This window comes from Magnolia sinica, chromosome 1 (genome assembly GCF_029962835.1).
Source record: "Magnolia sinica isolate HGM2019 chromosome 1, MsV1, whole genome shotgun sequence".
In the NCBI taxonomy this organism is placed as follows: domain Eukaryota; kingdom Viridiplantae; phylum Streptophyta; class Magnoliopsida; order Magnoliales; family Magnoliaceae; genus Magnolia; species Magnolia sinica.
The window spans coordinates 113,651,981-113,678,333 of NC_080573.1; the positions used below are offsets into that span (position 1 = coordinate 113,651,981).

General features: G+C 41.6%; 1 protein-coding gene across 13 annotated transcripts in view; it reads left to right on the forward strand.

Annotated features, from left to right (window-relative positions):
* Nucleotides 1-4,803: 4,803 nt before the first annotated feature.
* The window catches only part of LOC131254511 (coatomer subunit beta'-1-like), a 56,715-nt gene continuing 35,165 nt past the window's right edge, over nt 4,804-26,353 (forward strand). For 11 of the 13 annotated variants that reach the window (XR_009175646.1, XR_009175658.1, XR_009175634.1 and 8 more), the window contains exons 1-4: nt 4,805-5,014; nt 5,302-5,322; nt 5,444-5,505; nt 5,857-5,911. Coding sequence is in view for 2 of the 13 variants with exons in the window: in XM_058255385.1 (XP_058111368.1) it covers nt 5,012-5,014; nt 5,302-5,322; nt 5,444-5,505; nt 5,857-5,911 (141 nt within the window). In the remaining 11 variants the exon portion in view is untranslated. Of the gene's footprint in view, nt 5,015-5,301; nt 5,323-5,443; nt 5,506-5,856; nt 5,912-26,353 lie in introns of all 13 variants that reach the window. The other 2 variants (XR_009175701.1, XR_009175707.1) reach the window with 1 other exon arrangement.

A 26,353-nucleotide genomic window follows, 5' to 3' on the forward strand; every position in this document is an offset into this window, starting at 1 on the left:
CCAAGTGAATATAATCCAAGTTGCACATGGTTTTCGGTTCGGTTCCCCTAAGAAAGCACTCTACAACTAGAAGTAGGGCAACCTTCACGACGTCCTCATGCTTATTGGTGTCAACTAATCTCTCAAACATATCCATTAGGTGCTTCTTTACTACTGGATATTCTTTGAAGTATTTATCTCTTAGTGTACTGGTAGTGCAACGATTCTTCGGTACAGTAAGATCTCCAATCTTAAGACCGGTAATGAGGGCGAAGTCCATCTCTGAAAACTGCAATCGCCTCCCCCTGATCTCAAATACTGAATCACCTCTGTATCTTAATAAAAGAACGTGAAATATAGCCCCTATAAATCTAAAGGATGTAACATGCAATAAAAACGAGAAGGGGGATTGCCTAAACAGATTTAAGGGACTATTATGCTTTTCCACTCCACCCTTCACCTTATCAAACCACCATGTCAGTGTACACCTAAATGTTGGGTTGGAGATTACGGCAGAATATTCGTCACCTGCAGAAATGAATTGAAAAACATATCAAACATAAAATTCACAAGATAAACATAGTGTACAAAATTGGAATCATTTCTGAAAACAATGTAGCATTTCATTAATTTGAACAAGCTTCATATGAAATATAAATAGAAAATGAGCAAGGAAATACCAAAAATTGTACAGAGACAAACCATCAACATAAGCTATACATTGATCGGAGCTAACAAGAAATTGTAAATTAAACAGGGCAAGCTGGACATTTTACCAAGTTCAACGTTGGCCAGATTAGTGAACATTTATAGTGGTAGTATCAACAAGAAGATGTTATTTGCAACCAGTTTTATAGTTGGTGAATTGGTCATATTTTCTTTTTCAAGAGAGTTGTCATATTTAAAGAAGCACGCCTAAACCCTGTTATGAAAATATAATAGTCAGCGGGGAAAACATGAAATTCAGTGGGGAAAACATGAAATTGAGGAGGGCAAACTAGATAATCAACGGGGCAAACTACAGATTCAGCAGGACAAATCATTAAAATCAACGGGGCAAACTAGGAAATCAGCGAGGCAAACTGGAAAATCAGCGGGGGAAACTGGAAATTAGCGGGGCAAACTAGAAGATCAGCGGGGCAAACTAGAAAATCAACGGGGCAAACTGAAAAATCAGCGGGGCAAACTTAACAAATAATTTCGTAGCTTGAGCCGAAAAATCTAAACATATCCAATGTTGAAATGGACCACACCACATAAAATTTTGAATTGAACTTCTAATGTTGATCATTTCTTAGGGGCCACAGAAGTTTTGGTTCAAGCTTATAATTGTGTTTTCTATTAATCCATATCTGTATGATCTTATGAATAGGTTTGATAACAAACAAACATCACTGTTGGGCCGACTATGGTTTCGGCGGTAGAAATCATTATGCCCACTATTTCCCGTGGTATGATCCACTTGATCTTTTGATATGCTTCAATTTGGGGGCTAAACCCCTTAAAATAAATGAAAAAACGGATGGACGGTGTGGATATATTACATACATTCATTGTGGGCCCAACTGAGTTTACATAGTACAATGGGAACGTACTGACTAACTCAGTACGCAATCCGATTACGCTTGCTACGCCCCATAATGGTGTTTTATTTGTAATACATCATGTTCATCGGATTATGAAATACTCATCCGTTTTCATCGCAATATGTATATACCAAAACCCCATATGTGGAAGGGAACCTAGACATTGAGGGAGGAAACTTAGACATTCAGCGGGACAAACATGAAATTGAATGGAACAAACATGAAATTCAATGGGAGAAACTAATTACATGGGAAAACATGAAACTCAATGGGGAAAACATGAAATCGAGGAGGGCAAACTAGATAATCAGGGCAACCACTGATTCAATGGACAAATCATTAAAATCACGGGCAAACGAAAAATCAAGGGGAAAGTAGAAGATCACGGGCAACTAGAAATCAAGTAGGCAAACTAGAAAATCAAGGGGGCAAAAAAATCAGCGGGGCAAACTAGAAGATCAGCGGGGCAAACTAGGAAATCAGCGGGGCAAACTAGAAAATCAGCGGGAGAAACTGGAAAATTAGCGGGGCAAACTAGAAGATCAGCGGGGCAAACTAGAAAATCAGCTGGGCAAACTGAAAAATCAGTGGGGCAAACATGAAAATCAGTAGGGCAAACTTAACAAATAAGTAAACTCAGCGGGGGAGACATTAAAGTCAGCAGGGAAAATATGAAATTCAGTGGGGAAAACATGAAATTGATCGGGGCAAACTTGATATTCAGCGAGGGAAACATGAGATTCAACAGGGCAAATCATTAAATTCAGCGGGGCAAACTGGAAAATCAGCGGGGGAAACTAGAAGATCAGTGGGGTAAACTAGGAAATCAGCGGGGCAAACTGGAAAATCAGTGGGGCAAACTAGAAAATCAACGGGGAAAACTAGAAAATCAGCGGGGCAAACTGAAAAATCAGTGGAAAAAATTAGAAAATCAGCGGGGCAAACATGAAAATCAGCGTGGCAAACTTAACAAATAATTTCGTGGCTTGAGCTGAAAAATCTAAACATATCCAATGTTGAAATGGACTACACCACATGAAATTTTGAATTGAACTTCTAATGTTGATCATTTCTTAGGGGCCACAGAAGTTTTGGATCAAGCTTATAATTGTGTTTTCTATTAATCCATATATGTATGATCTTATGAATAATTTTGATAACAAACAAACATCACTGTTGGGCCGACTATGGTTTCGGCGGTGGAAATCATTATGCCCACTGTTTCCCGTGGTATGATCCATTTGATCTTTTGATATGCTTCAATTTGGGGCTCAACCCCTTAAAATAGATGGAAAAACGGATGGACGGCGTGGATAGTAAATTCAATGTGAGCCCAACTGAGTTTAAAATATAAAAGGTGGGGTCCTTACTCTTGCTCGGGTGGTAAACTCTCATGAGTTTCAACTCCCGGTCAAGAGTTCGAGTGCCATAGGTGGTGAAATTCCACCAGCGTGAGTGTGTGGGGGTGTGTGTGCAGCGTGAGTGTGTGCGGTGTGTGTCTGTGTGTAATAATAATTAAATTATATATATATATATATATACCTGTCTTGTGTGCTTTCTTCGCTGGACCCACCATTTCAAGAAGAAAAGACAAAATGCTGATATGGGGCTGACAAAAAGGGTGTTTTTTTGGTCTTTCTACCGGAAATGCAGTGAGGAAATGGGGGGTGAAAGCAACGGCAGGGAAAGTGGCAGTAGAAAGGGAGAGGAAAAGCAGAGAGAGGAAATGGAGAGGAAGAGCCGTTTCCGTCAGGAGGAGGGGTATTTTCGTCCTGATATTCCGACTCCGTACGAGGAGGTCCAACTGCGTATTCTAAGTTTGTATTGCTTCAAAAAAACCACTAGATAAAAGGTGGGGTCCACAGTCGTAAATTTCTCGACGTTTGGTGGATCTTCACCACTCGTTATACGTTTACAAAAGTGAGCGTTCCGGTTCTTGAAAGTCATCATAGGTCCCAGTTGTATGTGAGAAATGGTCGGTTAGATAAGAAAACGGACAACCTTGGCCCACCAGGCTATTCTTCAAGGGAAACGGATTGGCTACTCCCCCTGCTGTCAGCCAATGGTTGGTGGTCAGTGCTATGTGGACCTCACCATGATGTATGTGTTTCATCCGCTTCGTCCATCTATTTACATAGATCATTTTATGTACAACAGAAAAAATGAGGTATATCAAAATCTCAAGTGGACCACATTACTGGAAACAGTATTGAATGAACGTTGACTATTAAAAACGTTTTGGGGCTATAAAAGTTTTGGACCAAGCTGATATTTATTTTTTCCCTACATCTGGGTCTTTATGACCTAATCAACAGATTGGATGTCAAATAAACAATACAGTGGGCCTTAGGAGGATTTTAATGGTGGATATGCAATAATTATTGTTTTCTTATGGTGTGATCCATCTAAGATTTGTATCCTTATAATTTTTTATGTCAAAACATAAAATGATCTCTAAAAATGAATGAAACTCATACATCATGGTGGGGCTCACAGAGCATTGAACACCAGTCACGGGGTTGGTGTCAGGGGGAGTAGCCAATTCATCTCCTCCTTCAAGGTATATATAGAGGGAATCGGATTGCGTACTGAGTTACTCCGTACGCTCTTATCGTACTGAGTAAACTCTGTTGGGCCCACCGTGAAAATTAGTGGTTTATCCACACCGTCCATACGCTTTTTTCAGCTCATTTAAGGCGTTGAGCCCAAAGTTAAAGCATATCCAACTCTCAAGTGGATCATACCACAGGAAACAGTGGGAATAATGATTTCCACCGTTGAAACCTTCCTAGGCCCTACAGTGATGTCTATTTGTCATCCAAGCTGTTAATAATATCACAAAGACATGGATGAAGGGAAAAAAACAAATATAAGATTAATACAAAAATTCTGTGACACTCAAGAATTATGCAACGGTATAAGTTCAATTCACACAGTTTCATGTGGTGTGGTGCATTTGAGATTTGGATATCCTTCAATTTTGGACCCATATTATAAAATTATCTAATAAAATAGATGGACGGAGTGGATAAAATACATAGATCATGGTGAATTCCACAGAGTTTACTCAGTACGCAATCCGCTTCCTATTCAAAGTGGGCCTCACCAGGAGAACGTCTCGGATCCGTGGAATGTGTTACGCGATCTCCTCTTCAATTTCTCCTCGCGCGAATCGCCGGAGAATCTCAAAAAAGCCCGTGGCGTTTTCGTAATTTCCTACGACATTTACAAATCCAGGCCTCTTTGCTCGAACAAAACCTCTCCTCTCAACGTCGCTGCGAGTATTTCCAGCGCAAATCCTCCAACCTCTCCTCCTCTTCTCCCTCTCCATTATTTCCATTTCCGATCTATCAATCCCTATTTTTCTAGGGTTTTCAGTCCCCGATACTCCATTTTCCTCCACAGATTCGTCATATAATAGCCTTCTCGCGGCTTCAGCGGCAAAAATGGTAGGGTTTATCGAATCATCTCACTCACATACGTTTCTCAACTTGAGAATAGCTTAGATCTGGTGTAAATTCGCTTTGATTTGCGATAACAGCTAGGAGTGATGCTTTATTTGCGCGAATTCGCTGCGATTTGGATGTAGATCGCGAATTTTCAGTTCTCAGTTTGGATTATTGCATTTGGATCTTTTAGGGTTTTCAATTCTATGTAGATCTGGTTTTTAAATGACGACTGACCGATTTTTGTTCGTTTTAATTGAAATTACGCGTGTTTGCGGTAATGGTGGCAGCCTCTCAGACTCGAAATCAAGGTACTGTTCGTCTGTCCTCTGAAATTTCAGATGCATGTTGATATCATTTCTCTAGTTTGATAGTTTTTTAGTAATGCTCCACATTTCTATATATATCTGCTAATGACAATTTCTGGATCAGAGAAAACTCGCTCAAAGATCAGAAAGAGTGAAATCTGTGGATCTGCATCCGACAGAACCATGGTAATTATTGTCATTTTCAGTTCAGATTACTGCAATCTATTATGCATAGTTGCTAATATATTATATTTATTATTAATGAGATTTGCATGTTTAGGAGTATAACAGTAATAGATCTGGATGGTTTTTCATTTTAGTTGTTCCATCGAGAAGGAAAAAAAAAAAAACAGCAAGTGAAAAAGAAAAAAAGAAGAAGAAGAAGAAATAAGGAAAAAGACAGCAGAAAACATAGAAGGAACAAGACACAGTGGATGTTATTGACTCAGCAAGACAAAAAAGAAAAAGAATGCGTCTATTATCGTGGAAAATATTTCTTATTCAAAATTATAATATGCAATTAACGTGTTCATGCAGGATCCTTGCAAGTCTATATTCAGGAAGTGTCTGTATCTGGAACTACCAGTCTCAGGTAAGGGAATGTTATTGGTTCTGTTTTCTTTGTATTGTTACTGTCTTGCATGCTTTTTTCACAATTTTGTTTTAGTATGTAGTTGCTATGGTTTCTATTATTTTAGCCAAACTCATCTGATGGTAAAATCCCAATTTTTCTAAAAGGATAGAAGATTTACTGTTAGTGTGTGGAACTTGTTCAGCTAGCCAAGATAGCTTTTGTACTTCACATGGATTTACGAGGATGCGAATTTAATTGGCCTATTGTGATTCATGATGCTTCTGATCTAGTATTTTGTGTTCTCTTGAAAATTGATTCTTACTCTATTTGTGAATAAAATGGAATAGTATCTTCACACGCACACATAAATCTCTATCATGTATGAGATATGTGAGAATCAGATAAAGGGTCCACAATCCACATTAAATGGTAAAAGCGACAAGGTGTATGTGGCATGGTCCATCCGTGTTGGGCTAAAATGATTAGCAGCCCCAGGCAATCTGGATCATCGAAACATACCTCCACTTGCATAGACTGGGTGCCTCAGGACACCATACACATCCTGAGGCTCATGACTTTGTTATTCTTCCTCAATGTTGTCACCCTTTTCCCATAACTTTGAAGTTATGATTAATTGTGAACGAGATCTTTGGTCCTCCCCAACTTGTCTTATATGTATGAGTGACGCGGAGTCAATAGATCACTTTTTCATCCGCTGCCCTTTTGTTCGGAAGGTGCGGGAGAGAATCTTGGGCAACTTTAGTACTTCCCGGGTGATGTCCAAGTCGGCAGGCTATCTTTTGTGGGCGTGGCATGATGGAGTTGGGAAGGAAGGAAAAGCGATTTGGTGGCTTTCCATTATGGCATGCTATGGGTTATCTGGGGTGAGAGAATCTGGAGATGCTTTCAGAGTAGATGTGCTGCTGCCGGAGGTGGTTAGGAAAATCAAGGTTGAAATCGTGGGTTGGGCCTCTAATATGAAAGGGGTGGATGCTTGTAATCTTTTCACCTTTCTTCGGGCTGTAATTTGGATCATTTTTCTTTTATCGCCTAGTGATTGCTTTGGCATTCTGTCTTAATAAAATTTCATTATTTCTCCAAGAACAAAAAAAGATTAATCATGCTATTTCCTTAGGATCTATGACTATTCCAATTTTGTGGAAACAAACTTCATTGACTGAAGAGAAACTATATTGAAGCTAAGGGGGATGAGTTCGTTGATAAGTGGAGAGAATCTTACCACACCTTCTTTGGCAAAGGAGTTGGCAAACAAAATGTTTATCCAAGAATCTAGATTTTGAATGCATTTACGATAAAGGGTTGTCTATAGCTCGGACTCATTATTGGATGCATGATTTTTGTAGGATGGTATTGATAAATTAAAGTAGGTAGGATGGTTGGACGATGATAACGAAACCGTGACTCTAATCGTCGGTGATGTAATAGTAGCCCAAAACAAAGAAACAATGAATTAACTCAAATAGAGAAGCGTTACCAAGACCAAGAAGCCTCAAACAAAGAGAGATTTCAATTCTAAAACAAGGAATCAAGGTATGGGTCATACCCAAGTTATATTAACAAGCAGCTGGCAAAAACATATGGTTTTATACATTTGTTACAACATGGCCATAGTGGCCCACCCTGATATGTGATATGGGGTCCAATGTGTGCCAATATGGGCCTGTATTGGCTGATATGGGCATATATGGGGTTGTATTGGCCCATATAGTATCAGTGATTGGGGTGTTGATATGCGGGCTAATACCAAGGTGTTTCGTAACGGCCGTTACAGCCCCCGTATCGGCCGTTACGGCCATTTTTTATTTTTGAAAAATGTACTTCCTGGACCGTTATAGGCCGTTACGGGACCGTTATGACATGTTTTTCTGTAACGGCCATTACGGCCGTTTCGACCCTATAGTGCGTAACGGTTATGACCGTTACCGTTACGTAACCGATTTGGAATACCATGGCTAATACTGATACTTAAAATCATGAACAATACCAAATCCTCAATCAAAGACTTGCCTTCCCTTTTTCCTTCTACAAAGCTTGCCAAAGATTACATTGCTTTGTTCAAGTTGGTGGCTGAAAGAGGTCTGAGGATCATGGTGGAAGGGCTGCGTTCGATCCCTAATTAGCCCAATAGGGAGCTGCATAGTTTGGGAGTGACCCAAGGACGGCTTTTGAAAGCCATTCCCCGCTAGAAGAGAAAAGGGAGAAGGGTGTCCATAGTGTCCCGCTGAAGGTCTTTTCTTGGAATGCGAAGGGGTTTGGATGCCCCTAGAAACGATCCCAAGTGAGAGATGTGTATTTGTTCGAAAGCTAAGTTGATAGTCTTGCATGAAACAAAGCTTCAATCGATGAACATGTATCTTGTTAATTCTTTGTGGCGTAGGGAGTGGCTGGCTTTGGATTCGACTGGCTTAGGAGGTGGAATATTCTTGATGTGGGAGAACACCATTCGAACCATCGAAGATAGTTGGGTGGAGACCTCAATCAATGTGTTGTTTAGGTAGAACAGCTCGGGCTTTCGCTGAGTTTTTTCCATTATCTATGGCCCCTCCAGAGCCTTGCTTCGCCCCCACTTTCTGGCTGGAACTTTAAGCTATTTTCCTAAGATGGAACCTTCCCGGCTGATAGGTGGGGACCTTAATGTCATTCGCTTCTCTTTTGAAAGATCTAATGGGGCGAGAATTTCTTCTTCTATGAGGGCGTTTTCTGATTGGATTACTGATCATGGGATGGTTGATTTGCCGATGGGGGGAGTGAAGTTCACATGGTCTAGTGGTAGGAATCCGCCCGCGATGTCCCTTCTCGACAAATTCATTCTATCCCATGATTCGATTAGGCATTTCTCCTTTGCTTGTTAAAGAGGGATGCGTAAAACAAATTTCGACCATTGCCCTATTCTTTTGGAAACCAACAAACTAAACCTATGCCCAAGGCCGTTCAGATTTGAATTAGCGTGGCTTCATTATGAAGGCTTTCAGGAATTGTTGTCTAACTAGTGGAAGGCTTTTGTGATTGTTAGGAGGCCTGGATTTATTCTTTTAAAAAGACTTGAGATGCTGAAAGCCAAATTGAAAGAGTGGCATAAAGAAAATTTTGGTATGAGGGAAGGTGAGATCTCCTGCTTGTTGTTTGATATTCAAGAGCTAGATGTGAAGGAGGAGATAAGCCCCCTCTCGGAAGAAGAAAGATCGCTAAGAGACAACCTCTCTTTTGATTACTGCTCTAGACTGGAAGAAGAGGAGATCAAGTGGAGATAATGCTCGGGAGTGTTGTGGTTGAAGGAAAGTGATAGGAACACTAAATTCTTTCATGGTTTTGCCTTTGCTTGTTCTGGTTGTAACATTGTCTCTTTCCTCCAGATTGATAATGAGATTGTCACAAATAAAGCAGTTATTTGCGATCATATTGTGCAATTTTATTCTTCCTTACTGACTGTTGAAAATGCGAATAGGCCCAAAATTGATAACCTCCCGTTCCATCAAATCTCAGAAGAAGAGGTAGAGAACCTCGAAAGATCAGTAGATATGGAAGAACTGAAATCATCAGTTTGGGAGCTGGGTAGTGACAAAGCCCTTGGCCCAGATGGCTTCCCCATAGCTTTCTTTAAAGCCTTTTGGGAACTTATCAGGGATGACCTTTATGCCTTTGTCCTTAGAGCTGTTTGTGGATAGGAGACTTTCTTCTAAGATGGGTTGCGTTGATCCCAAAATTGGAAGGAGCGCAGCTCATCAAAGATTTTTGTCCCATTAGTCTAGTGGGGGGTCCTTGCAAATTTCTGTCCATGATTCTGGCAAACCGCCTTAGGCAAGTAATTACCAAGGTGGTTTCCCCCTTTCAGTTTGCTTTCGTCAAAGGAAGACAGTTCCTAGACTCGGTGTTGATTGCTAACGAATGTCTTGATTCATGCGTTAGGGAGAAAAAGAGTGGTATCCTTTGTAAGCTTGACCTTCAGAAGGCTTATGACCATGTTGATTGGTCCTTTCTAGACTACATGCTTGAAAGAATGGAGTTCGGTTTCAATTGGAGAGCTTGGATGAGAATTTGTGTTTCAACCCCTAAATTCTTTGTTTTGATTAATGAATCACCTTTTGGCCACTTTAGGCCCTCTAGAGGAATCCGTCAGGGGGATCCTCTTTCCCCTTTTCTGTTTGTGCTTGTCATAAAAGCCCTAAGTGGAATGTTATATAGAGGTAAGGATATGGGGTTGTTTAGAGGTTTCTCTATTAGAAATCTCTCTTTCTGAATTAACCATTTGCAATTTGCTGATGACATTTTACTCTTCTATAATGCGGATGAATTAATGGTGACTTTTCTGAGCAGGACTATTTGTTGGTTCCAGGTTGTGTCGGGTCTAAAAGTCGACATGGCCAAGATTGCTATGATAGGGATAAACCTGTCTGGCAAGGTTTGTGATTCCTTTGCTGACTCTTTTGGTTGCAAGGTAGACTCCCTCCTAATGCTATACCCGAGCCTCCCTCTTTGTATAGGTAAGCTCCCCACTTGCTTGTGTGACAACATTATTGGAGAAAAAATGGCTACCTGGATGGGTAATGTTCTGTCTTTAGGGGGTAGAATTACCATGATCAATGCTTCCCTCTCTAGTATGCCCATATGCTTATCGTTGTTTCAGTGCCGAAAATTTATTATTAGCAGAATGGATAGAATTTGTAGGAAGTTTCTCTGGCAAGGGAGTGGAGATTCCTTTTAAGTATCCATTGTTGAAATGGAAAGACGTGTGCACCCCCCACGGAGAAGGGGGAGTGAATGTAAAAAACTTGGATATCATGAACAAAGCCCTTTTGATTAAATGGGTGTGGCGTTTTGGGGTAGAGGGCAATAGCCGCCTTTGGAGACAAGTGGTTGCCGCTAAATATGACACTTCTAGGCTGCATTGGTGACCTTCAGAGTCATCGATCTACGAAGCCTCCTACCTTTGGAAGAACATAACTAAGCTATCCAGGTCCCTTAAGGAAGCCTTTAGAGTCGTCAATCTACAAAGCCTCCTAGGAAGAACATAGCTAAGCTTTCCAAGTCCTTTAAGGAAAACATCTGCTACTCTCTTGGCGACAGTAACAAAATTAGTTTCTGGCTAGATGTCTGGTGTGGGTCGTCCACTCTGCAAAGGCTTTTCCCTCCTTGTTCTATTTAAGCTCTAACCAGAACATTCCAGTAAAGGATTTTTTCTTTCATAACGGGCAGGGAGGTGTTTGGATCCCTTCTTTTAAAAGGAATTTCAATGAAGAAGAGATTGTAGAATTTGCGTCATTACTTTCCCTTTTGTAGGAATCTGTCCAAATCCCCTCTTAGAAGATACTATTGTTTGGAAGCGTTCAAGCTCGGGAGCATTTTCGGTCAAATCCTTCTACAATCTTCTCTCGTTCTTCGTCAACTCTTCTGTTTGCTGTCATACGGGAGCAATGTGGACCTATGGAACCCCTCCAAAAGTGGCGGCCACGGGTGGCTTGCGGGGAGAAACAAAATTTTGACAATAGATAATTTGCGTAAAAGGGAAATGGTCCTTCCCAATATCTGCCTTTTCTGCTTAAAAAATGAAGAGATTGTAGATCATCTTTTCATCCATTGCCCTTTCATAGCAGACATGTGGTGGAGTACGCTACGCCTTCCCTCCTTGATTCCCCTCTAAACCCTACCTAATTCCTAGATATCTTAATCCCTAAATTCCTAATTCCCAGAAAAATCCCAAATCTCAATCCCTAAATCCCAAAACCCTAACTAAAATCTGATTTTTTTTTCTTTTTTTTTTAAAAAAAATCCCTTTTCCAAACCTGATTTTATTGGTGTCATTGTCTTTTTACGTGGTTGTTGCATTACCCATGCTAGATTGGAAGTCCCTACTTTCAAATTGGCCACTCTCGTAATACTTTATATTTTCATGCACCGCGTGTGATAGCCTAAGCCCTTGGCGTTCCAAATCTGAATTTTCTGAATGTATTATGTGGGTGTGTTTGGTTTTACATGTTGAATGCTGAAATTAATATGTAATTGATCTCACATCTTGTATCCTAGGTTAGTTTCACTCGTCTTGCATCAAATTTGGTATCAAAGCCTAGGTCTGGTGTAGTGTATGTGTTCGACAAATTTTTTAAACCAATTGTAGAGCATATAGATCGCATATAACTTGTTGAATTTTCTACATGGGTATTTTACAAGTCCTATATTGTTGAAATTTTTAGACTTAGTGATTTTAAGACATCTAGTTGCTGAATTTTCAGTTTTGGCCTTATTGGAATCATTTTGGGACTGTCCATAGGGTTTAGGTACTTAGGGTCATCATACATAAAGTACAGGTGCATCATGTTGTATCACATTGAGCATCATCGAATCTGAATTTTGCATCACGTTCATCATATAGTACACGTACAATTAGGTTGCCTTTCATTAGTGTCGTTTAGTGTATGCAAACACGAACAAGGCATGGTTTTGGTCTATTTCCTACCATGAACCCGGATCAAATAGTCAAGGCTTTCAAAAAGATTAACCGCCGTCTGACGACCATTGAGACGCACAATAGGACCACTACTGCACAATTGACTACCAGCAACCAACGTATCACGCAACTAGAGGCTACCTCTCACGGTACCCTCATCATCGGGGAAGACCACCAGTCTTAGGCAGGAGAGCCAGCGGATGAGGACCTAGTTTAACAGGGTCCAGTGCCAGCAGAACCCACTTGGTTAGAGAGTAGGTCATGTAAGACCGTGCGCCCACACTCTCTGTATAGATTCGCGGGATTGTTGCGACCCTGAGGAATGGGTTATGAAGAGTGTCAAAGTCAATGCTCCCAATTTTAATGGCCACTTGAACCCGGAGCATTTCCTTGATTGGCTAGCTGACACGGATCACTTATTCGAGTGGCATGACATGTCAGATTGCCGTTGAGCGAGGTTCACTAAGATGGATTTGATGGGTCAAGCCAAGCTATTTTGGGTTAATACAAAGCAGTGGCAGAGCGGCGTGGAGATGAACCCATTACATTATGGATTGAGATGAAAGAACTTAGAGAAAAATAAGTCCCACTCTCCAACCGTGATCGCATTTTGGATTAGTGGCAGTCCTCAAGGCAATGCTCAATGCCTGTATTGGATTACATCGAGAGATTCGAGGAGTACATGATGCGACGTGATGTCGACAAGTCCCCTGCTGTGACCCTATCTGGTTTTAGGACAAGCCTGTGCCCTAAGATTAGGCATGAGCATATCCCTCATGATGTTGGTACACTGAGGAGGCCTACCTTAGGGTAAAGGTGCTTGAACGATACCTAGTGCAACCGACCAGGAAGCAGTTTGGGTCTTGAGATTTCAATGGCGGGGTTGCTCCTTAGGGAGCCAAACCTAGCCTTGGGAGCCAGACTAAAGCGTCAGGTGCTCCCACCTATGACAGAGATGTTCGAGGTAAGGGTCTAGTCAGCACTAGTTCGAAGGGAAGTGAGCACATGCAGTGTTTCCGTTGCAATGGTTATTGTCACCTCGCAAAGGAATGCCTGAACAAAGAAATAGGTAAAGCTCTTATGATTGATGAGGCAGATGAGGATGCCGAGGGCAATTGTGATGTAGAGGAACATGAACTTGATATTGGTGCTAGTGATGGCCAATGCCACAATTTTCTCCAAAATAGACCTCAAGAGTGGGTATCCAAATTTGTATCCGCCCAGGTGATGAATGGAAATCATCCTTTAAGACGAAGGATGGGGTGTACAAGTGGCTAGTTATGCTTTTTGGGCTGACCAATGCCCTAAGTACATTTATGCGGGTGATGACCCAGGTGTTGAGACCTTTCATGGGAAAGTTCCTAGTCGTGTACTTTGATAACATCATTATTTATAGCATGACTAAGGAACAACACCTCCACCATCTGAGCAAGTGTTTGGGATCCTTAGGGCAGAGAAGTTGCATGCCAACCTCAAGAACTGTTCATTTTGTCTAGTATTGTCATCTTCTTAGGTTTTATTCTGTCATCTAAGGGCATGTCTGTGGATCCCGAGAAAGTCAAGGCCATAGTTGGCCTAAGCCATGTAATATTCATGAGGTGAGTAGCTTTCACGGCTTAGTCATCTTTTATAGGCGGTTCATTAGAGGGTTTAGTTCCATCACGGCTTCCATTATCGATTGCATAAAAAAATGGGAGTTCCAATGGACTAAAGCAGCCTCTAGGGCGTTTAAGGAGGTCAAAGTCAAGATGACTGAAGCTCCTGTCATACGACTTTCCAATTTTTCCAAGGCTTTTGAGGTTGCTTGTGATGTGTTTGGTGTGGGTATATGTGGAACGATTAGTCAGAAAGGGCACCCTGTCGTTTTCTTTAGCAAGAAGCTGAATGAAGTGAAACAAAAGTATTATACTTATGACAATGAATTCTATGCGGTAGTGCAATCTTTGCGTCATTGGTGACATTATTTATTACCGCAGGATGTTTGTCTTATTCTCTGACCATGAGGCTTTGCGCCTCAACTCGCAAAAGAAGTTGAACCTGAGGCATGCCAAGAGGGTCCAATTTCTTCAGGAGTACACTCTTGTATTGAAGCACAAGGTCGGGGTTGAGAATAAACCTACCGACGTGTTAAGTCATAGGGTTGCGTTACTCCAATCCATGAACGTCGAAGTCACTGGGTTTGAACGATTAAATGAAGATCATCCTAGTTGCCCAGATTTTGGAGAGGTGTACGCATCGTTGTTAGATGGTCAATGTAGGAGTAGTAGTGAGTTTGTCATGGTTAGTGAGTTTTTGTTTAGAGGCGATAAATTGTGTCTACTTCGTACGTCCCTCTGTGACTTCCTTGTCTGAGAGCTTCATGCTAGAGGGATAGCTGGTCATTTTGGGCGTGACAAGACTATTGCCCTTGTACAAGAGCGTTTTTATTGGCCAAGTCTCAAGCAGTGTTCGAAATATCGATACTATCGGCCGATATTATCGGTATCGCACCACTGCGAGATGATATACTCGCGATAACCTCCGGAAGATACCAAAAAATCCCAAATCCAGATATCGGCCGATATTATCGGCGATATCGCACGATATATCGACAATATCGCGCCATTTCCTCTCCATTATTGTCGGACATCAACGCACGGACAGTCACGGGTAGATTGCAGGGGACTCACGAGTCCCACTGTAGCTAACCACCCACACACACCATAAAAATCGGATCCGAGCAATGGAGAATCAAAAAAAAAAATTGAATTAGAAAAAAAAGAGAAAGAAATCGAAGGGTACCTGTTGTAGCGGTGATCGGAGGTGAGTCATTCGACAGGTAAGTGCCTTTTCTTCCCATTTTCTTCATCTTCCCTTTTTCTTGGAGATTCCGGCGAGGAATCAGGTCGGATCGACTCACCGTTCCTTCCGGGCCGAGATTTGAGGGGACGAATTGGATCGGACTGCGTTGATGGCGGCATGGAGGTGAAAATGAAGAGGGAAGATGAAAAGAGGGCGGATGGGGAAATCGGGTTGCGTACTGAGTAACGTACTCTCTTATCGTACTGACTAAACTCTGTAGGCCCCGCTGTTAAGCATTTAGTTCATCCATGCCGTCCATCCGTTTTTCCAGATCATTTTATGGGTGGGGCCCAAAAATAAAGTATATCAAAATCTCAAGTAGACCATACCAAAGGAAACAGTGGAAGTATTGATTTCCACCGTTGAAATATTTATAAGGCCCCCAATGATGTTTATTTGTCATCCAAACTGTTCATAATATCACAAAGACATGGATGAATGGAAAAAACAAATATCATCTTGATCTAAAACTTCTGTGGGCCCCCAAGAACTTTTCAACGGTAGACTTCAATTCAAACTGTTTCAGGTGGTGTGGTCCACTTGAGCTTTGGATATGATTAATTTTTCTTTCAAAAGACATGAAATTATATGATAAAATGGATGGACGGATTTGATAAAATGTATGAATGACAGTGGACCCCACAGAGTTTACTCCATACACAGTGCCCAATCCGCTTCGGCGGATGGAAATAGGATTGCATACTAGTTACTCAGTACGCTTTTATTGTACTGAGTAAACTCAGTTGTGGTCCACCTTGAATGTGTGCGGTTTATCCAATCCGTCCATACGTTTTTTCACATAATTTTATCCGTTGAGCCTAAAATTGAGGCATATACAAAGCTTATGTGAACCATACCACTGGAAACAGTGGGAATAGTGATTTCGACCGTTGAAATCTTTCTAGTGCCCAAAGTGATATTTATTTCTCATCCACCATGTTCATAAGATAAAAAAGACTTGGATGAAGTGAAATAAAAAATATCAGCTTGATCCAAAACTTCTGGCCTCCCTAGAAATTTTCAATGGTAGACACTCATTTCACACTCTTTCTGTGGTGTGGTCTATTGATATTTAGATATAAATTTTTTTTTTTTGGTATATGAACGAAATTAACTTTTAAAATGGATGAACGGTGTGGATCAAATAGATAAATCACGTGGATCCCACAGAGTTTACTCGTACGCTTAGCATACCGAGTTACTCAAGACGCAATCCGCTTCCCGTCGATGGGGTAAATGCTTTCCACCGTTGAAACATTTCTCCACCGATTTCTATGGTGGGGTCCACTCGAGCTCGGGATCCACCTCATTTTTAGCTCATGGTATAAAATGATCTCTTCAAATGTATAGACGGTGCAGATCTAAAAAATACATCATGGTGGGACCCACGTAACTTGGCTATCATGCCCCGTCACTGACGGGCGGCATTCCTGGATTGCGTACTCAGTACGCTATTATCTTACTGAGTAAACTCTGTTGGGCCCACCGTGATTACACGTGTTTTATCCACGCCGTCCATCCGTTTTTACTGATCATTTTAGGCGTTGAGCCCTAAATTAAACCATATCCACGACTCAAGTGGGCCACATTACAGGAAACAGTGTTGAATGAACGTTGACCATTAAAAACATTGTGGGAGCCATAAAAGCTTTGGAACAACCTGATATTTATTTTTTCCCTTCATCTGGGTCTTTAGGACCTAATCAACAATTGGATGTCAAATAAACGCAATGCAGTGGGCCTTAGGAGGATTTTAATGGTGGATATCCAATCATTATTGTTTTCCTTTTGTGTGGTCCACCTTCAATTTACATCTTATGATTTATTGTATCAATCCCTAAAATGATCCATAGAAATGGATGAACGGAATGGATGAAACAAATACATTATGGTGGGGCCCACAAAGCACCGTCCACCAGCCATGAGGCCGGTGTCAGGGGGAGTAGCCAATGGAAATGGATTGCGTACTGAGTAACTCAGTACCCTTAGCGTACTGAGTAAACTGTGTGGGGTCCACTGTTATTTATTTATTTTATCCACTCCGTTAATCCATGTTAACAGATAATTTTAGGGCTTGATCCCAAAAACGAAGCAAATTAAAATCTCAAGTGGACCACACCACAGGAAACAGTTTGATTGAACATCTACCATTGAAACCTTTTTGGAGGCCAAAGAAGTTTTGGATCAAGCTGATGTTTGTGGTTTCTCTTCATCCATGTCTTTGTGATCTTATGAACAGGCTGGATGATAAATAAAAATTGCTTTGGACCCTAGGAAGGTTTCAACGGTGGAAATCATTATTCCACACTGTTTCATGTTTAATGGTCCACTTGAGCTTTGGATTTACTTAAATTTTAGGGCAAATTAAAATCTCAAGTGGATCCTGACTCAGAACAACGGTCTGGATCATCTGTGATCAAGGAAGGCAGAGATCGCAGGTTGTACTAAATTAGCTTTAGAGAATTTACACTTTATTGAGTTTCAACTCTTCAAAAGAAGAGCATGCTTACCTTCACTTAGAATCAATGGTTACACAGAGAATATATAAAACGATGGCTCTACATGAAAGTGATGACATGTGCAATGAAATAGATGGGTCCCACCAGTTTTGCCAATGGGATCCAGGCCGTGTATTCCATTGCCGTACAAGTGCAAAGTACCATCCTTTTCCACGAGTCATCAGAGGCAGTAGTTTGGATGCCAAACGGGAGAACTGCTCACTTACAGGCAGCTGTATCAAAGCTTACGGTACAATGTCATATTTTCCCCCAAAACACCATCTTTTTAGAAAATCAGTGCCGTAGAAAACGATAGGCCCACCATGAAGAGCACCTTCGTCTAAAATCAGGCTGATCCTTTCTCTAAGTTAGCCAAGCCTGCATACCGAATTACACCGTCAGTTGTCTGTTGATTCTAACATGCGGCCCACCTGATCAGCGAATGAACCTTACAATTGTAGCAGCCGATCTTTATGAAGGGGCCTACACCTTCAATGGTATAGATGTCCTACATGCTGTCGAGAAAAATTGGTGGGTGATCATTTCTTGCCGAGAGGTAAATGGATCATCTGTTACGTAGGTAGCCTACCTATTATAAGTTTGTAACAGGGTGGCTTTATCTTGATCGAACCGATATTAGCTATTGAGTGAAAGGAGAGTGCAGGTGGCACGGCCCCTAAAATTAGCAGTAATTAGCAGTAAAAATGGATGGACGGTGTGGATAAACCACATAAATTCATAGTGGGCCCAAATGAGTTTACTCAGTACGATAAAAGCGTACTGAGTAACTCAGTACGCAATCCGATTTCGTAGCCAATCCGTCTCCTCGCGCACTGATGGGTCGCGTAGCCAGACTGCTCAAGTGACGCACCAAGTTCTGTGGGGCCCACCAAGATGTATGTGTTGTATCAACACCGTCCATACACTTACATATATCATTTTAAGGCATGAGACAAAGAATGAGTTTGATCCACTGTTTTCTGGGCTTTAGGAAATTTTAATGGTGGACGTCACTCTCTCCACTGTGTTCTATGGTGGGGTCCATTTGAGCCTTGGATTTGACTCTCTCCATGTTATAGTACTTCTAGTTGCACCATGATACTTGAATAGTCCAATCTATTGATCTGTACCGTCCAGTAGATGCACAATACATGTCATTGAATACCATGTAAAAATCACACCAATCGGGCAAATCTAAGCGTCCAATGCCATGTACATGTGGATGGTGCTCTATGGACTATTCCTTAAAATAATCTAACAAAATGGATGAGTGTCATGGATATACAGCACATGCCCCAAGGTGGGCCCTAACAAGTACTAATATAATATTATTTTACAGATAAAATATGTCGGGAGGAAGAGGAGGTAGGCAACCTGATATAGGGTGGACGTACGGTCGGCCCATTCTCGATAATCGATTCGGGAGTATATGTAATTTGTGTGGTCATGTATCGAGGAGTGGTGGGGTAACCCGCTTAAAGGAGCATTTAGCGGGAGGGTATCGCAATGTTGTGGATTGCCCGAAGTGCCCACAAGATGTGCGAGAACAGATGAGAACCATATTGAAAAAAAATGTGAAGACAAAAGATGAACGACATGCACGGGAGAGGGAGATTAGGGAGGAGTTGGGGCGGCCACCATATGCAGGTGAGGATGATGTAGTGGATCTCGATAATGATGATGATCCCGAATACAGACGTGCAATTCAAGAGTCCATACGGGATCAGTGGGAGAGGGATCAGGATAGGAGATGGGACACAAGTAGGCCTAGATTTGAGGGTCTATCCATGAGCGTGGTGGGGGGAGTGGAGCAGGGGGGAGTGGAGCAACGGAGAGTGTTAAGGGTGGATCAGGGGAGGGTAGTAGGCGGGGAGGAATATGGGGCATGGGCAGGAGTAGCAGCATGCGGGTACCGGATCTACCTTCAGATCCGAGGATGTACAAAGAGGCAGGAGGGACACAAAAGAAAATAAAAGAGATGTTTAATGGAGGGGATGTGAGGAAAAAAGTTGGAAAATTTATAGCAAAATTTTTTATATACGATCAAATCCCCGCAAATGCCGCAGCAAGCCCGCACTTTAAAAATATGATAAGTGAAGTGCAGCGTGGGGGTGAGGGTGTGCAGCCTCCCACACCCGCCCAGATCATGGGGAAATACTTGGATGATGAACATACAGAAATGAAGACATACGTTGATTCGTATCGGCAGTCATGGGAGATGTATAGCTGCACCGTCATATGTGACGGTTGGACCGGACCGACGAAGATGTCGATTATAAATTTTATGGTCTATTCCAGGGGACGGGCGGTGTTCCTAAAGAGTATAGATGCGAGTAGTAAGATCGAGGATTTTAACTACATTTACAAACTAATGCACAACGTCATGCAAGATGTTGGGAGAAAAAATATTGTGCAGTTTGTTACGGATAATGGGAATGCATTTGTTAATGCGGGAAAGGATATTCAGAGTAAGTATCATATGTATTGGACCCCCTGCGCAACCCATTGCATCGATCTCATGCTGGAGGGGATCGAGGATAGGCCGCCGGTGAAAACTGTAATTACTGATGCACGGCTCATCACAAACTTTGTATACAACCACACATGGTTATTAGCCGCAATGCGTGAGAGGTGTAGTGGGGATATAGTGCGCCCCAGAGCGACGTGGTTCGCCACAAATTATATCGCCTTAAGTAGCCTTCTCAAACACAAACAGGGGTTGTGAGAGCTTTTCGCCTCTTATGATTACGTAGAATGGAAAAAGAGGTTGACGAAAGTAACCTATAGAATCGAGGAGCTAGTGCTGGGAAATTCATTTTGGGATAAAGTGCGTGGTGTTGTGGGTATTATAGAGCCTATTTATGTGGTGTTGAGGATGGTGGATAATGAGACAAATCCGTCGATGGGGTCGTTGTATCCGTCTATACAGCTGATGAAAGAGGCTATCATGGTTAAAGCTCCCAATGCATATAAGTGGGTGCATGCAATAATAGACGATCGTTGGGAAAAGACGCTTTCTCACCCACTACATCAGGCCGGTAAGTACCTATATGGATTTTTTTTCCCATATGCAATAATAAATGAGGTTTGTATTGATGTGTATATGTTGGTTTTCAGCATATTTCCTAAATCCCAAATACCACTACAGCCGGAACCTCTTCGATGATAATTCTTTAAAAAGGGCTGTACATGAGGTGTACGATCACTTATTCCCCGACTGTCCAGGGAAAGGCACCTTTGGTAGTGAGGTAAATATGTTCCGCACTTACATTATCCTTATCTTCATCTCAATCATTAAACACTTATTCTAGTTGCTATACACCATCAACAGATTGTTAAATTCCGCGATGCAGTTGGGATGTTTGGGTGTCACCCTGCAGTGAAGTCAAGGAACACCATGATGCCATGTGAGTCACTGTAGTAAACTTAACTTTTATATTATTTTGAAAAATCTAGGATAATGAAAGAATCTTATGATATGCATGCGAATGGTGGTCCATGTATGAGACTGACTGTGAGGTTTTACAACGACTGGCTGTCCGTGTGCTTGCACAGACGGTGTCCTCGTCACCCTGTGAAAGGAATTGGAGTACATTCTCCCTCATACATACAAATAAACGTAATAAAATAGGGTATGAGAGGCTTCAGAAGCTAGTGTATTGTCACTACAATATGAAGTTACGAGAGAGGTTGCTCCGCTCGGAAAGAAGAAGAAAAGCACAGGAAGACCCACTGGACCTGATGACAGTCGGACAGCATGCATATGCTGAGGATGCGGAGGATGACCTAGTTTACCAGTGGGTTAGGTCGGATGACTTAGATACCTCGGATGGGCGACCAGAGCCACATATTGCGGCAGAAGCAGAGACACAAGGGATTAATGTTGACAAACATGTGGAGCAGCAGAGGTCTCCTGATGAAGCATTCGACCCATTAACGAGGAGTCCGGAGGGCAGCCCGCGGCAGTCACTATCACGCGGGACACGTGGCGGGGAAACATTATCTGACACCGAGACTGAGTCAGAGAGTGATGCAGGAAATGAGTCCGGTGATGATGATGGCGGCGATAAGGGTGATGATGACTCTGATGACAGTAAGGATGATGATGATGATGATGGTGGTGGCAACGGAGATGGTGGCGACACAGGTGGGAGTCAGGATAAGAGGCCTCTTAGCCCTTTTACCGGGGAGGAGAATTTTGATCATTCCACGCAGGACCCTGACCATGGTTCTCGTCCAGGAGAACCACGACCTCGTCTTGTTTACAATAAAACATACACGCGTCAAAAGCTACTGCAGAAAAAGAAGACTCATAAACTTTCAGATTTTGAGGAGGAACTGCTAGCAAAATGCATGAGGGACACAAGCGTTCGTGGCAAGCGAGGTGGCTCTAGATTTGGATCACGGACGAGGGAGGGGAGCTCGAGTTACAGGCCACAACATGAATCTGGATCACAAACATTGGAGAGTAGCTCGAGTTCTGTGCCACAGTATGGGCATGGATATGGACCTAGTGGATATGCGACGAGTGACTCCAGCAGTTACGGCACATCATTTTTCAACCCTGGTCAGGAGTTCACTTCTACATATGAGCAAGGATATGAGCAGCAGTATGGATATGACCAACAATATGGATACCAAGGAGCTTCATATGTGCCCTTCCCAGATCCATATCAGTTACAGACTGTGACGATTACACAGTACCCACGAATGGGCGTATTGATTCAGTTTGGAGAGGATGAGTACCAGCGTTATGTAAGGGAGTATCTTAACTAGTACCACTCTACTATGACTTGGGCACAATATTGTCAAATTGTGGAGCAGATGATTACGAGCCACCACGCAACTCTATGTGGGTCTAGACCACAACTAGTCCCCATCATTGATATGTATATTTATCAAATTTTACTTCTTCAGTTCTTATTTTGCTTTTCAATGAATTGGTTGTGTTTTCATACATGACTATGATATATTTATAAATATCATTCATTCAATTTAAATATAGTTGCATTAGTTCAGTTAAACACCGCATAACTTAGGACCCTATACAAAGGAAATTTATTATGTGCATCTTTTTTTTGAGATGTTATGATTTAAAAGTGTGTATTAAGGGCCTTTTTAACAATCCCCAAAGTTCCATTAAAAAATTCAACCATTTTCCCAATGTTTCCCAAAAAGTGCGATAAACTATGCAATACAAACGATATATCCCGTGCGATAACCGATACATATCTGTATCTCAAGGGTGCGATACATTGTGCGATACCGATATTTCGAACACTGGTCTCAAGCAAGATTGGCTAACATTATAGGGCAATATAGGACTTGTCAGCTAGCAAAGCAGAGGAAGTACAACATTGGTTTATATACACTTTTGCCAACCCCTCATGCACCATGGGTTAATATTAGCATGGATTTCATGCTTGGGCTTCCCAAGATAATTAAAAAGCACGATTCCATTTTTGTAGTTGTGGATCATTTTTCGAAAATGTTTCACTTCCTCCCATGTTCTAAAACGTCTAATGCCACTAATGTGGCTAAGATATTCTTGTTCGTCTGCATGGTTTGCCGAAGACCATTGTGTTAGATCGAGATGTGTGGTTTATGAGTTATTTTTGGAAAACTCTATGGCACATGATGGGAACTAAGTTGCAATTATCTTCGCCATACCATCCTCAGACTAATGGTCAGACAGAAGTTGTCAATCGGAGCTTAGGGAATATGTTAGGATGTCTAGTGGGAGACCATATTAGGACCTCGGATGCGATTTTGCCCGTAGCTGAGTTTGCATACAACAATTCCATCAATAGGTCTATAGGAATGAATCCATTCAAGATAGTATTTGGGTACAAGCTTAGAACGCCTATAGATCTCATACCCATGCCCGTCTCAAATAGGCCATCTCAGTCCGCAGAAGCATTTGCACGGCATATTCATGACTTGCATAGCGAGATCAAGAGGTGCACTGAAGCTAGTAATCAATATTATAAAATCTTTGCAGATTCACATCGTAAGTTTAAGAAGTTTCAGGTGGGTGACGTACCCGAACAATTCCCACAGGGAACCGTGAGGAAATTGCATGCTCGCAATGTAAGTCCATATAAAATTTTGACAAGAGTGGGCACCAATGCGTATGTGGTGGATCTTCCATTTGACACGGACATTTGCGCAACATTCAACGTGGAGGACCTTGTGCCTTGTGACGGACCCACACCTCTATCTTCTAGCCCTCCTGCAAACCTTTCTCCTACCCCAGATGATGGTATCTCTAACCTTGTCCCTTGCCCATGGCCTTTACCAGACCCTACTTCCCACGCATTGCCTTTTCTTCCATCACTACCTGGACGGAAAAAAGAGATCAATCATGTTTTGGGCCACCAAGCAGTCTCTACCCGCCATGGAGAATATCAGAAATACCTCGTGAAGTGGAAGAATAGGTCGGAGTCAGACAACACCTGGATTACAGAGGTAGAGTTCTAGCGCATTGATCCCGACCTCCTCGAGCATTACCACAACTTTATTTCGCCAGTGGCGAATTCTAAGTAGTCGGGGAGAGTTGATGGGGACATCGGAAGAGCTACTCGGGTGTACCAGAGACAGAGGCGACCACCCACATCAGCATAACTCTCTTTGTGAATGGGAGACGAGTTCCAGATGGGGCCTGCTGGGCCATTTTGAAGACCCCACATGCATTGGACATGCATCAGGAAGACCCCACTTAGGGATGATGCATATGGGCTGCTTAGGAGACATTTTTTAGTCATAGGATTTTTATTTCGTGTCCATCAGATCATTGAATCTTGTCGATTAGGCCATCGAGCCACCAAATCTTCCATATCTAAGCCCCTTGGACCCTGATCTTGTTTCATTTATGTTTTTTGTTATTTTTAGGATTTATTTGACGGTTAAAATTGATATTCAGTCTTTTTGTTTGCTTATTTTGGATGGTGGGTCATGTCACTTAAGTGAGTGGCATATTTGTAATTTTTTCAAAGTTTTACTATAAAAGCAAAACGTCAAACCCTATTGGAGCTTGAGAAAAGAAAAAAAAAGACTTTCTTGTGTTGAAAGGGTGAAATTTTCTCATTGTTTTTAGGGTTTGTGAGAAACCCTCCATTCCTATCGAATTGTAGAAGGGTACACGTTGTTTTTAGGGTTTGTGAGAAACCCTCCATTCCAATCGAACATGTGCACTGAGAGACTGTACACATAGCATGACGGATTAAACCGTCCAAACTATGTGCCCCCCACTTTCCATGGTTTATAACCCAAATATTACACTGAAATATTGTTGTAATTGGCTGGTTGGTGAACCTCTTACAAATGAGAAAAACAGAAAATGGCTGAAGGTCTGAATTTGAGAAACAAATGTTCACTAATCAGAGTTCAACATTGTCCAGTCAATTTGATTTTGAGTATATGCCCCATGAACACTGTTTCCAACTAATCCAGCTGTTTAAGATGAGCTAAATGGTGTGCATGTTTATGGAGCATTACACAGTTGTGGAGTTATCAAATAACTCTTGTTACATTATTACATATACATATACATATATACATCCTAGGGAAACAGTAAATGTAAGCTAAAACCTAGAGAGAAAAACTTCAATGCTCTGGTAGTGTGCTGGTTCATATTTATTGATAAGAAGTGGTACATGTGGCATACAGTTAAGCTCAAGATAAATAATATACGTAATTGGTGCCACTTTAGCTGGTTTACAAACCAACATTTATACTGAAATGATGCTGTGACTGGGCGATTGGTGATCTTATGGACAGTTAAAATGAAAAGCGATCAATAACCTGTATTTAACAAAAAAAGAAGTCTGCATATCAGAGGTTATGAATGTCCAATCAATCCGATTTTAGGGTTCCGACCAATCTACAATGGGCCCATGATATGTACAGTTTAACTCTGCTTACAATTACATATGCCATGTCTACAGTTTCTGAGAGCATGAACAAGAACCATCACATTCTTAAAAGAAAAAAGAACCATCGCAACTTGCCATTGGATGAAATAATTCCGGAGACCTAAAAGATGGAGCTATTTGAAATGATGCAGTATGTCTATCCATGTCCATATGCATGCTAACAGGAACTGTCCAAGTGGCATGTATCAGCCTTAATATGAGGTAGGCAAATTGAGTGTCTCATTGGATGGGTTGTAATCCAAAAGTTGGAATAAATTGAAGACCAAAATCGACTGATGTGCATCTAATCAAAAGTTGTGAGGACAAGTAGTTCATGCTTCAGATGTCCAAAGATCGGAAACACTATATGGGCCGTTGGCATTGGCCCCCACTATTTTGATGGTCTGGATTTGCATGCCACTTTTGTTCGTATGTTCCATCACAATTGGGTAGAGTTGCACATGTACCGGTGCAAGTATGAAGAAAGAAACAGCATATACAGGGCAGCAGGCACACAGCATTATACAGCACGGTATAATTCCAAAAGTTCATACTTCAACTTCAATTTATTGGTAATCTTCAATTAACAAATAAAGGAAGCCATGCACACATTTATGCATTCACTGTTCTCAGTACTCAACATTGCAGTTAACCAACTGAATTAATTATGGCCATGCTTCTAAGTATGTAAATGTCCTAAATGAACAGAATGTAGAATCCTGTTTCCAAATCTATAATGTAATGT